Source organism: Leptonychotes weddellii, chromosome X (genome assembly GCF_054177405.1).
Source record: "Leptonychotes weddellii isolate Sample4059 chromosome X, ASM5417740v2, whole genome shotgun sequence".
NCBI lineage: Eukaryota > Metazoa > Chordata > Mammalia > Carnivora > Phocidae > Leptonychotes > Leptonychotes weddellii.
Window position 1 is genome coordinate 13555773 of NC_138385.1, and position 13432 is coordinate 13569204.

The window sequence follows — 13432 nt, forward strand, 5'->3', positions numbered from 1 at the left end:
GCGGGGGGCGGGGGGGCCCGCGTCGGCCCGGCGCCGCCCCCCCAAACCTCCACGCACCGGCCGTCACCCCCCCCCCGCCCCCACCCTGCTCCGGCTCTCCAGGACCCGAGAAGATGCCCGAAGCGCGGCCCCGAGCCCGCACGCCCCTGCCACGGCTATCGCCCCTGTGACGCGCACCGACCTCCCAGCATAACCAGTTTCTTTGATTTAGGTCAGGGCCATGGCATCAAAGTGGCCACCAGGAGGCAAACTTGGGCTGTTCGTGGGGTGTGCACTTACCGGGCCTCGAGGAGCTGCTAAGCTTCGATTTTTTCTATAAAGAACCACCACCCACGAGGGACAAGTCCTCTCTCCACCCGGATGCCTGCCCCGGAGGTTGGCGCTGGGAAACAGGGTGAGAGGCAAGCGTTTCCCGTGGCACACTGGGGGCTTCCTAGCTTTAGAGACTGGGTGGCTCACTCTTGACACAGTCCTTTTCCCTGAGGATGGCAAAAGTCTTCTCAAATGTACATTTCAAGGCTCCCCGGGGAGATGGGAAAATTGGAGGCGGGGAAAGGGCCCGGGGCACGTGGATCGCGGCCGCGAGATGAGAAATGAAGTGATCAGCTCTGCTTCTGATCGCAGCTACCGCTCAGCTAGCCTGCCGCTCCCCCCCCAACCCCCCCAACGCCCCCCGCCCCCGTCCTCTCCCCGCCCCGCCGGACCCCGCCCCTTCCCACCGCTCCCCTCCCCGCGCGTGCGCGGGCGCGTGCGGTGCCTGCCTGCCCGCCCGTGGCCGTGGCCGTGGGTCTCAGGCTCGTGAACTCCGGCAGCGTCGTTAGTTAGTCAGCAGTAGTCAGGAGGTGTGCTGTATGGCAGAGGCTAAGCTGGCCTGAGGGAGAATCCAAACTATCGGGGGCCCCGGGGGGCCTTCGGGACCACCATGGCAGGGGGAGAGGACATTCTCTGGGGCCTTTGTGGATGAAACCGACGACGTAGGAGAATGAGAGATGGTTACCATGCGCGAGACCTAGCCTGGCGGACTTAGCAAGGACTCTTCAGCCTACCAGTGATGGGGTTCTTGCATCCGGCACACTTCTTGGCCACAAAGTTCTTGTAGCAATCCACGCAGTAGTACTGGTCCTCCACGGCAGTGAAGCGCTGCCCGGCCAGCTTCTTAGAGCACGTGACACACACAAAGCACTCGGCGTGCCAGGGCTGGTCCTGGTAAGTGATTCCTCCGGATGTGATGGCCTAGACCAGGGAGCGTAGCACCGGATTCAGAGTCAACAACCACTTCGTTGAAGGCCTACTACGTGCCAGGCACCGAGCTGGGCGCTTTGGTATACGTTATCTCATCTCATCGCCACAACGGCCATGGGAGGCAAGGGCGACTAGCGGCCCCGGGTTACAGATGAAGACACCGAGGCCCAGAGAAGGCGAGCCCCCGCGTGAGGTCCCGCAGGGCAACTAGGCGGCGGAGGCGGGCCTCTAGAGCCTGGGGCGGGGGGGGGGGGGGGCCCCCGGAGCGAGCGCGCCCCCGACGGCCGGCCGGATGCGGCCCGGGCGCCGCTTTCTCCTGCCACGGTCTCCTCATCTGCAATCCTCATCTGCAACCCGAGAACAGGAATTCCTACGTCGAAGGGCTGTCGGGAGGACGGAGCGGGACAGTGTGTGCGCAAGTGCTCTGCCAACTGTCCAACGCTTCTAGAAACAACAGCGCAGAACTGCCCTGACAACGTACCTTGTTGCACTTGACGCAGTGCTTGGCGAATTTGGTCTCGTGGCAAGTCACGCAGTAGAAGTCCTCCCCTTTAGGGAAGAAGCTTCCAGTCCCGATGACTTGCTTGCAGTTGCTGCAGGTGAAGCAGTCTTTGTGCCAGACGGTCTTCTTGTACTCCACGTTTTGATCTCCTGCGGTGGGCGGGGGGGAAGCAGGACCGATAGCCCCACTGACGGTGCCCTGCAGGGGGGGCTGCATCCACTCCCCCCCGCCCGGGCCCTCCAGAGGGGAGGGAATGCAGGCCCTGCAGTTGTTGGCCTCACGCTTCCAAAGACCCTCCCCGCGGGGGGCCTCTCTCCACCGTCCAACTGGGGTGCTGCCGACCCAGCTTCTGTCAGGGGAGGGGACCCTGGCGGTGGTCACGTGCCAGGATTCGGTGCCTGAAGCCCCGCCCCGCCCCCCACGGCCTTGGCGGACCTGACCTGGCCCAGAATTCCACCCGGAGGAGGTCGCATGCTTTGCTCACTCACTCTACCCAAATGAGAAAGCGCTACATACTTTTCACTTCTTTCTCTTGCCACAGACCGCTCTCTCCAGTGTCCTTTAGCTGCCGCGTGTGTGCGTGTGTGCGAGCGTATATGCGTACGCAGATACACGGCTATATACATGCGTGCGTATATACGCTAGAACCTAAGCGCGGCTCGCAGCAGCATCACGCCACCGCCGCGAGCCCCCGGCACCCTCTCCGCCCTGGGGCCTCCTCCCTGGCTGCCCGGGGGGGGGGGGGGCGGGGGAGAGGGGACACTACCTGCCACGATCGGCTTGAAGCACCCCTTGCACTTGGGGGAGTCCTCCCGGGTGGTGCACTTGTTGCACAGGATCTTGTTGTCCTTGGCCACAAAGGTCTCGTTGGCCAAGGGGTGAAGGCACTTGGCGCAGCGGAAGCAGGTCTCGTGCCAGTAGCGGTTCTTGTAGTGCACCTCCTGGAGACCAAGCGGAAGGGGACGGGCCGCTGGCGGAGACGGTGCGGCCGGGGGGGGGGGGGGGGGCGGGCTGCCGCGAGCACACGGTCCCTCACACCTGGGACGCCGGGCGGGGAGCGGTCTTGTGAGTCACGTGAGCGACGCCGAGGAGGGGCCCCGAGCAAGGGCCTCCGGAGACCCTCAGACTGGCGGGGCGGGGAGAGCCGGGGACTAGCGGCGGGAGCCAGGGCCTCCAGCCCCTCAGCGCCACACCCCTGCCAGCCGCGTTACCTTGGAGTCCGCGCCGATGGGCTTCCGGCACTCCACACAGGTGTTGGCGCAGAACTTGTCGAAGCACTTCAGGCAGCAGTGGTGGCCATCCTTCTGCACGTACTTCTTGCCCTGCAGGGAGTCCCTGCAGTAGTGGCAGTCGAACTTCTCGGTCATGGTGCCCACCTTGTAGCTGGAGGGACCTGCGGGGGCAAGCGGGCAGCGCAGATGAGCCCCGTGGGGCGGGGTGGGGGGGAGCGCGCTGCCGCCGAGGCTCCGGGGGGCAGGGGGGGGCTGGGACAGCCGCGCGGTGCCACCAGGGCCGGGAGGCCGGGTCCCGGCTGCCGCCCGAGCCTGGCTGGCCACGGGCGCCGCGACCGCACGACCTTCACTGGGAGCCTGGGAAGAAACAGCTCCCCTCCTGCCGGGGGCCAGAGTCCGCGGCCGCTGGGCCCCCGGGGCCATGGGAGAAAGTCCTGCTGGGGGGCGGGGGACAAGCGGGTCAGGGCCTCTGGACAGGTGTGGTGGCTTCAAGCAGTGAGGCGACGGGTGCAGGCGAGAGAGAGGGAGGCTTTCAGGGCAAGGGACGCAGGGCTCGGGCGCGGCGCCAGCGGCAGCTCCCGGAGCCAAGCTGCTCGGCAGCCGGGGAGGACGGCAGCCCGGGGAGGCGGCGGCGGCGGCGGCGCCCGGGGCCGCTGCTCGGCTCCCCGCGGCCCTGCCAGCCTCGGGCTCTTCCTCCCAGACCCCGCTCCCTCCTCTCTGCAGGCGTCAGCTCCCCGCACGGCCGAGAGGACGCGGGCCATGCGAGCAATCCTCACGGATCTGTTCAAAACGCCCGCATCTAATCCTGCAAATCCGGCAGAACGCTTTTCAATCCCAAACGGATCCTAAAGAGTTCCGCCCAACATAGGTCCCGGACCCGAGGCCCGAGCCATCACCCCAGAGAGACCGTCTCACGACGGCATTCTCCGTCGGTACCGTGAACGCTTGTCACGGTGATGTGCCGTGATGTGCCGTGATGTGCCGCTCTGTGACACACCAAAATCAAGCCGCCCCCCCCCTTGTTCGAGCAAGTGAGGCTCGAGAGTCAACGAAGTGTTACTAACTTCGGACATTTGCGGTTTTAAAAATTGCAGCGTGAAAGTGCGATGGGGCGGGGAGAGAAAGGCTTTTAAAAAGCGTTAAGCTGATCATTCCAAGAACCCCTTCCACTGTCTTCATATGGAACAACTTCCCTTGTCCCCCGGCCCCCCGCACCCTCCCTGCCCCAGACCCCAGACCACACGTCTGCAATCGCAAGCCCGGCTAAGGCACTCTGTTCCTCCTGCCACCAAAAAGGTACCCAATGTGAGTTTGCATCAGCTCCCAACTTCTTGAAACATATGCTAACCTTCCCCGCTCCCCCCCCCCGAAAAAGAACCATACGTGGGTAAGTAGATAGCAATTATTTAATTTGCACAGGGAGCACGAGAATGGAGAGAATTTTCTTCAACCACCCACAAACACGGTTATTGTGCTAGCAAATATCCCAGCTGAATCCAGAGGCCGAACGAGGGGAGACAAACGAGCAGCTGCCCAGTACTCACCGCGGCTCTTCCACTAGCTGAACGGTCCTGGACTCCCACTTTGGGTCCCATTCCCGGTTTTTTTTATACAAACACATGTCCGAGTTGTTTGGATCCCGTTGCCACAGACAACCAAATAGCAGAGAGTGAGCTAAGGAAACCACACCCTGCGTCTCGGAGCCCGCCTCGGCCAAGGCTGGTGAACTCTCACTCAGAACTGGGTGCATTTCAGAAGCTGGCCTCCAAACAAAGCAGATCGCACCATGGACGGGCAGAATGTTCTGGGCCAGCTGCAGCCCCTGCTCAGGCCGGCCCTTGCACAGACCGCCTCATCCCCAGGGAGTGAACGACTGAAAGCGAGTGGGTGGCATTCCTGGGCAAAGACAGTTGCCCGAGACGCTTGTGCCAAGTCATCGAGACCAGAGAATGGTCCTTAGTGGCACTTTCTCCCCCAAAACAAAACCGGGATGTTCCCTTGTAATCGGGTTAGAGAGGAAAAGGAGAAACACAGTTGAGACCAAGGTCTATGTCCCTGAACGGCGCACTGTTTACCGAAGGCAGCTTTTAAAGAGCCATTAGCCTCTGTGCAGACAGAAAACAGTGCCTGTCACAGGGAGAGCAGCTGAAAATCACTCTCCTCCACTCATTCTTGCTGGTCTTTCACATGGCACATAAAATCCTCGTCTTACTAGCTTTTCCGTATGGAAATTGTGCCCTCAACAAAGATCTGCTTTCTTGTTAAGAGCGGAGTAGAGAAACCAACTAAATCTCCAGTAACAGTAAATGCCAGGAAATTCAATTATCAGTGGCTCCTAAAGGCCATTTGGCAGGAAATCAGCATTTGTAAGATTAGACAGCACTGGCTTCCTGCGTGGCGAGTAATCATGGCTGCCTTAGCCCTTCAGAGACTATCTTCCTGGACCACACTGGCACATCCCTCCTCCTCCCTCACCAAAGTCTCTATTTAGAATCGAACTTGGAGCCTTACTCCTTTTCCTATCACTCTTTTGACGTCTTCCGAGGAGGAAATGGCCTCCAAATGTTTCTACGCGGAAGCACCATGCAGAGCTCCGCCTGACGGGGGTCCCGTCTCTCCCGGCTTTATGGCCCGAGTGCAGGTTCAGTGTCGAACCACCACCAGCAAGAAAGCACAGGGCGGTGCGCTCAGGTACGCGGAGCTTCGGGGAGAAGGAAAACCACTGCGGGTTCACGGTACCAGAGAGATCTCACCTGCCAAGCCCTTCTCACTTTAAAACCACGTACTTTGAAACCGTCCCTGTACCAATGCCAAGTTCTTCCCTGGTTACTTTCATGGTTCTAGAACACGACTCGCTCGGAGTTTCTACGCGTCCAGCTGGTGAAATAATCCACGGCTCCCCAGCTGAACACGCCAGCCCCAGAGTGTGTTGCAAATGGAGTCCTGTCAATGCTGCTGCTCACCACGCTCTTGGTCCCTTTAGGACAGGGTCCTGAACCGAGCCAAAGGAAGCTTTAACCAGTCACCCCGAATTAATGGTGCTGCTGTGGAGAGTCCTACGTCTTAGAGTTTTCGAGTCCTGGCTTTTAGGCATCATTACTTTTTCTTTCTGTAGCATGAAAACCCGGGGTCATCTTCTATCCCCCTGCGCTGCACACTTAAACCCAGAGTCTGCACCCACATGGCCAGATTTCAAAGGGCATATCCTCTTAAGAGCTGGTTTCCACAGTTGACTCAAGCCTTTTTCGTGTGTGTGTGTGTGTGTGTGTGTGTGTGTGTAGAAACACGTAGTTGTCAAGATAAAACAGGCACTTCTAGGAACGTTGGCTTTTATTGCCTAATAAGTAAACAGGCTGCAAACACTGAAAGCATGTTAACAATGCCGATGTCAAATTCATGAACTTTAGTACTTTTTTTTTTTTTTTTTTTTTTTGCAACGATTCCAATGAAGTTGAGCTCCAGGGTAACCTGAATTGGCTTACCTCATGTTTTTCTAAACTTAGGATTCCTGGGTCCCCAACGGTTTGGAGCCTTCACGGCAGCGTGCTCAGGAGGAAGCTGCCGTGGAACATTCCTGCTGACGAGACCGCTCCCGTGTCAGAACTCGGCGTGAAGCACGACCGGGTACGGGGCGGGGGGGGGGTGGGGGGGAACCAAGGCATCCTGTTCCCGCTCATCTTCGGAGCGGCTAACGACTCTGAGAAAGCAGCCCGCCGGTGACAATGCACAGAGGTTCCCCAAAGCCAAAGCCAGCGCTCTGGTGTGGGGGCTCCAGGAAAACGAGCCACAGGGAACCTTGGACTTCACCAGAGAGAAACGCTTGGTGCCTCCCTTTGTTTCCCCTTTGTTAGAAATCACAGAACGGACAGAAATGAAGATACCGTTCTACCTCTTCTTCGGGGCTCTCCTTAATCTTACTGAATTAGCATATACTTAAGACGTTTCTCTCTTAGGGGATACTTTTTTTTTTTTTTTTTCCCCTTATCCCCTTACCCAGTTCTAAGGACGTGAAATCTGAAGCCTTCTAACCTCCCCAAACTTCCAGATCTGCCTCCCCCGACCTGCTGTCGTTATCTGGGAAAGGGCGCCTCATCAGTCATCACACGGGCACAGGATACAAAGCGACTTCCCTCCCTGCAGCCCTCTGCCCGCCCCTGCCCTCCGGCAGCTCCAGCTCGGGGACTAATCTTAGCCTCCGAGGTGTGACCCGCATCCGGAGGCAGGAATGAGGTTTCTCTAGCACAGAAGAAGTTTGCAAATACCCCAGGAGCCCCCCGGGGGGGGGGGGCCTGGCTCGTGTCCCCTAGTCACACACTAGGGCTGTGGATGGACAGATTGGTGGGGGGGGAGGTAAGTCACCACCACTAAGCTCCTAAAACCTCTTTCGTTCAAAGCATTTTATAACACATATTTGTTTTTAAAAACCGGGGCACAGCTCCTGCCACCCTAAGGGACCACGATGTCCGACCCTCAGTCCTTTAGAGACGTAGTGGGTTCAAATGTGGCTGGAAGTGTGACTGGCTGATCGCATTTTAGAGATTGAGTCCAAGATGGTAGACTGACTTTCTTGCCGTGCCTGCTTCAAAAGACACATCATTCCTCACTTAGTAAGTAAGCTTCCTCTTTCAGAAAATTCCTGGACTACATCCAACATGCTAAGAGGTGCCCACATAAACCTCAGTATCTCAAAAAGAAGTTTTGGCTTTGATGTCATCACGTACACATCGGAGAAACGTCTCATTAGAGAAGATTCAATTTGTACTCAATAACCTTGCTTGTGTTTTTATATGGATTTTCTCACGTAGTTCTTGCTAATGTCCATCTCCCCCCTCATGGCCGAGAGGCTCAAAATTGGAAGATTTAAGGAAACAGTGAATATTAGGGCAAAGCAACATTCTTCGACGTGCTTTCCCTGCGTGGCATAACGTACCGTGTAAACGATGAACTGCCACCCAGAGGGGGGGAAAATCGGGTTATTTCTGGTCTGTTAATTGCTAAGTCCAACATACCAGTCCGTTAGTCACCCCATGTATAAATACTGGCTTCCAAAGAAAGGGTATATTGCTTTCCTGAGAACATTCAACACGTGGAGCGAGGCCGTCGCCGATGAATAGGACACTTGTACGGCAGACGTACCAAGGTACCTGGGGGTGTCGTCAGACATTTGGGGATAAATACCTAACTTGCTGCGACGAGACGGAGTTCGTGAGTCATGGCTGAAAAGGAGTCTTTCAGAGAATTTCATAGAAAATCAGAAAGTGGTTTTTTTTCCCTTAAAAACAGAACATGTACGAAATGATTCAATGCTATTTGCAACTTCGCTTGTACATTTAGAGAAAAACCCATTAATCTCTTTTGGGTCACGGATATGCAGGTTTCGATTCTATGTGGCAACAGGAGGGTGGGACAGAGATTATTCAACAACCAGTATGTGCCGCTGAACTTCCACCAGGCCGGGTTCTAATCCCAGTCCTACTTCGTCCAGACGCGAAGCTTTTCTTGAGGTTGCGCGTATTAGGTGAGCACCTTCCATCTTTCTCACGGGCAAACGAGGCAGCCCCAGAACACAGGTTCTTAGTTTCCCTAGTTGTGGTACAGTCGCTGGTGGCCGTTGGGTGGTCATTAGAAGTACACAGCGCTCACGTTTCACGCTTGACCAAATCTTCTGCCATTTTTCGGTTGTTTTAAGAACCCAACCCGGTTTGATTACTCGCTCACCCCACCATGTCGTTTTCTATCCCTAACCCCCCCCCCCCCAAAAAGACTGCTGGGTGTGTGTGAGCCACTGGGCAGTGGCAGGCGAAGGGAACTTAATGGCTATAATAACAGGCCAAATGGTCTTACTTCCCTCCCCATCCACACCCCCAGCCTGGGCCTCCACTTGCAAGGCCAAGGGTAAAGGAACCGAATCTACATAATTTTGCAGACTGGAAGTGTTCAATAACAAAAGTATAAATTCTTGTCCTTGAAATGTCCTCTCGGTCTAGGGACGGCCACTAAAAATGGATCCGGATCCAATGATCTGAACCTCTAATGAGTCCATAACAAAACCCATTTCAGGGCAACGTGCATTTTTCTTCTTGTGAGGACTTCTCTCTCGTCTGCTTTCACAGACCCATAAGCTTAATGCAATACAAAATGATAGCCCCCGGTTTTAAAAATCATCTAAAAGGTGTCAATAATCTAATTTAGTCACGGTTATGGTCTCCAGATTTATATAAGCAAGAATCATGTCTGGATTTGGTGCAAAGTAAAGCCAGAGGTTGGGTATGTTGTAAACAGGTCACCTTTTAAATGTATTTCCCTAATCTGTCACTTAATTAGTGAACAAAACGGGGAGTTACTCTACCAGTTAACACATGTTCAAGGTCCACTGGAACAACTGGTACAGCTGAATAGTTCGCCTGCACCCGGAGAATGTGGATGTTGACTGATTATCACAATCTCAGGCATGTGGTACCAGGTTTGTAAAATGGCTCCTGGGGGTGGGTGGGGGGGGGGGGACAGACCGCTCTTCAACATTTGGGGACAAGAAAGACATTGCATATTAATTCATTAAAGCACGGAATGCACTGCATTGCATTTGTTTTAAAACACCTGAGGAGAAACTTCCCAAAGTATTCTCATTATTTAGATTTTGATGGGAGGGGCGCCTGGGTGGCTCTGTCGGTTAAGTGGTTAAGCGTTTAAGCGTCTGCCTTCCTTCGGCTCAGGTCGGGATCCCGGGGCCGTGGAATAGAGTCCCCACATCAGGCTCCCTGCTCAGAGGAGAGCCTGCTTCTCCCTCTTCCTCTGTGCTCTCTCTCTCGTCAATAAATAAAATCTTTAAAAAATAAAATAAAATAAATTTTGATGGGCAATTGCAAGTTTTCGAAAATCACTCTTCTAAAAGACTGCCACCAAAAACTACTCTGTCCCGTAATCTGAAAGCCGGGAGACAGGACAAAGTGCCTGCCTGTTTCCGAGAGAGGGGACCGTTACGCAGGCAGAGGGCGAAAAGAGCCAGAGCGACATTCCTGGCTTTGGAGGAGAGACAGGCAAGCAGGGTGACTTCGGAGCGCCGGGCTTTCTGGGGAGGATGGCCTGTCCTTCAGTCCCTTCGGCCCTGTTCCGCGGCTGTCCGTCCACGGCCAAAGGGCTGCCTTCACACCAGGTTACAAAACAAGACGACGACTCTCATGGTCATGACGGCCTGGAGATTCTGAAATGTTGGCCCCTTTTCTGGTAAGAACAATCCCTAACCTGCCACATCGAGAGGATCATAGCTGCCTCTCGGCGGCAGGACTCACCACATCGCTCAGGAAGGGGAGGATGTGGGGAGTCGTTACGGGCTCTCTCCCTCCGGCTCCACATTCAGCTGCCCTTGCCTACACACCTTAAATGTGACTTATGGCGGTCAAGATCAACACTCGCTATCTTACAAATAACAAGGAACTGCTACCCCCCAGCGCCGCAAACTCTTCCCTAGCACAATCTCTTGCAATTTCACAGGATGTCCTGAAAAATGTAAACTACAGTCGTTAAGTTTAGAATAAAAAAAACAAAACAAAACCACGAAACAACAACAACAAGCCCCTCACGCTGACTTCTGTCTCTGCAACAGCACTTCTGTAGAAAGCCAGGACAGAGCAGAGATGAGCTAGGACTGACTGACTCTCTAGACAAGCCTAAAATCATTTCATCAAAAAGTACCTTTTAGTCGAGTGACAGATCCACTGCCCCAACAAAACTGTGCTCGACAGAAGATAAAGAATCGGAAGCTTTACCTGAGTGTCTGTGGGAAGCCATGGCTCAGAGGCCCAGTTCGGGAGCAGCACCTAGACCCGTCTTCCCTCGACCCCAGCCGATAAGGCTGTGGCTCATTTGTGAACATACATTTAAGGGGAAGCGGCTAACACAAAAATAACCGAGAGCAGATGGCCCACCCCTCCCCAGAGATCACAACCTTAATCCTGCTAGAAAATTCTTAACCATTTTAGGTGATCCAAGGGAGAAGAATAGGACCCAGTAAAAATACCAAACACTACATATAAATACCTGTGGAGCTACTCAGCCTCCAAATTAGCTCCAGAGCCAGAGAGGCCACAGAGAAAGTCATCCCTGTACCGGAATAAAATTTGGACTCGGCTCTGGCATAGCTTAACGCTGAGCCACCCTTATTAATCCACTTTGTATGCCTCAACAGCTTGCACCGGGCCCTCATTTTGGGGCTGCTAATGATAGAAAGAACTGTTAAGAGACAGACTTATGTTAACCAGTGTAATTAGAAGGCATTAGACGCCAGGAACACAGAGATCAGGGGCATTATCTACGTCCTCCTTGGTATGTCCCAGACACCAGCACGACAGTGACAGAGCGATTCTAGCCACACAGACGAGAGACAGACGCGTGTGTACCCGCCACGTACACAAGGAAGATACTCTGTCCCACAAATGAAATCTCCTGCTTTTCAGTGTCAGGGACGACAAAAGTAAAAACACGGAGGAAAACGAAGAGGGTAACCTCACATGTTGTAACCGCTGGAGGATGGCCTGGAAGTCCCTCCAGGACCCCGTGCCGGTTCCTTCTCTGCCCTTATCCCCGCCCCCCTCGCGCCCTTCACTCCGGCCTCACCCTGGCCTCCCTGCGGGCCTCTGCACCCTCCAGACACGCCCCACCTCGGGCCCCAACACCCGTCCCCCCAGCATGGAGCCTCCCACGGGTGCTCCTCTACTTCCTTCCAGGCTTTGCTCCAAGTCACTTTCAGGGACGTCTCACTGGACCACCCTATTTAAAACTGCAACCATGCTCCCCGTCCCCACTCTCTATCCGCTTTCCCCAGTGTATTCCCCCACACTAACTGTTGAAAAACGAATTAAAAGCAGCAAAAAGTGTTCGGCAAGCCTCATATAAAGCCAAAACACAGTCCCACCTGGAACCCAGAAAGTGTCTTTGGCCACTGAACGTCAAGGAAGGCATCCGACCTTCACTCACGGACAGGCCCTGGGCTCAGTACCTTATAGACGCTGCCTTGTCTAGTGCATGTCACCGGTTTCAGTGCAATTCTGTGCTTCCCCCAGCAGGCTGGGGGCCGGGCTGGGCTTTACTGTCTTCCTCTTCCCAGCCTACAGCAGCCGAGCCAGAAATGCTTCATGGATACGTGAATGAATGAGTTTTACGATTCTTATGCTCTTCAAGTGTTTAATGAAAAGGTTATTCTTTTTTTTTTTTTAAAGATTTTATTTATTTGACAGAGAGACACAGTGAGAGCTGGATCACAAGCAGGGGGAGAGGGAGAGGGAGAAACAGGCTTCCCGCTGAGCAGGGAGCCCGATGCGGGGCTCGATCCCAGGACCCTGGGATCAGGACCCGAGCAGAAGGCAGACGCTTAACGACTGAGCCACCCAGGCGCCCCGAAAAGGTTATTCTTGAGGCGCCTGGGTGGGGCAGCCGGTTAAGCGATCGACTCTTGGTTTCGGCGCAGGTTGTGATCTCAGGGTAGTGAGATCGGGCCCCACGGTGGGCTCTGCACTCAGCAGGGAGGTCTGCTGTGTCTTTCTCTCTCTCTCTCTCTCTCTCTGTCTCTCCCTCTGCTCCTCCCCTCGCTCATGGTCTCTTTCTCTCAAGTAAATAAATAAATCTTTAAAAAAAAAAAAAGAGAGAGCACATGAGCAGGGGGAGGGACGGGGAGAGGGAGAAAGAGAGTCTCAAGCAGCCTCCCCGCTGAGCCCAGAGCTCGACGTGGGGCTCGATCTGAAGACCCTGAGATCAGCACCTGAGCCAAAACCAAGAGTCAGACGCTTAACCGACTGAGCCACCCAGGCGGCCCCTGAAAAAGTTATTCTAAAAGACAGCTGAAGCTGTAAGTCCCAGTTAGCTGGAAAATGCCAGAACAACAAAAGCTGGGAGGTGGCAGGCAAACTTATCACGTGTCGTGTCCAGGAATCAGCCTGGGAGAAGGGGGGTGGCCCTGTGCCCCCCAACGCGCTGCGGCCCCTTTCTCAGCGGCCTGACGAAACGCTCTGTGTTGTCCCAAGCGGCCGGTCTCCCTGCAGCGATATAAAGGGCCATGTGTCGCCTGGCGGACACGCGCGTGTCGTAGCACATGATTAACCTCTACGAGCGGGAAACTCGATGTTAGCGAGGTGCGTCCTGCGGCAGAGCCTGCCCGGGGAGGCCGGTTGTGGCCTCAAGCCCCGCAGCCGGGCAAGGGCGGTCGCTCTGGGGCGTCCCGCCAAGCGCCAACCGGGCACGGACGGACGGACAGCCTCACCGAGTCGGCAAACGGACAGAAAGCTCTTCTGTCCGAAACACCAGAGGACGTACCCAAACCAGAGAGTTTCTTCCTGACCCGGAAGGAGTTAGCGGCCGAGGACAAGCCGGGCTGCGGCCCCCGCCAGCGGCAGCCCGCCCTCCTTGCCAAGCCTCGGGAAGCCCGAGCGCGACCTGCGCCCACGGGGGTCCCCGCCGCCGGGGG

General features: G+C 55.5%; 1 protein-coding gene across 4 annotated transcripts in view; it reads right to left on the minus strand.

The window, feature by feature from the left end:
- FHL1 (four and a half LIM domains 1) overlaps positions 1 to 13432 on the minus strand; it is a 37367-nt gene that overhangs the window by 1586 nt on the left and 22349 nt on the right. The window contains exons 1-6 of one of the 4 annotated variants that reach the window (XM_081808197.1): positions 10743 to 10886; positions 2956 to 3137; positions 2511 to 2685; positions 1724 to 1893; positions 1047 to 1233; positions 280 to 479 (exon numbers count right to left, since the gene is read on the minus strand). In XM_081808197.1, the coding sequence (XP_081664323.1) occupies positions 280 to 479; positions 1047 to 1233; positions 1724 to 1893; positions 2511 to 2685; positions 2956 to 3137; positions 10743 to 10764 (936 nt within the window). In that variant the 5' untranslated portion in view covers positions 10765 to 10886. Of the gene's footprint in view, positions 1 to 279; positions 480 to 1046; positions 1234 to 1723; positions 1894 to 2510; positions 2686 to 2955; positions 3138 to 4520; positions 4926 to 10742; positions 10887 to 13432 lie in introns of those variants that run through there. The other 3 variants (XM_081808198.1, XM_081808199.1, XM_081808200.1) reach the window with 3 other exon arrangements.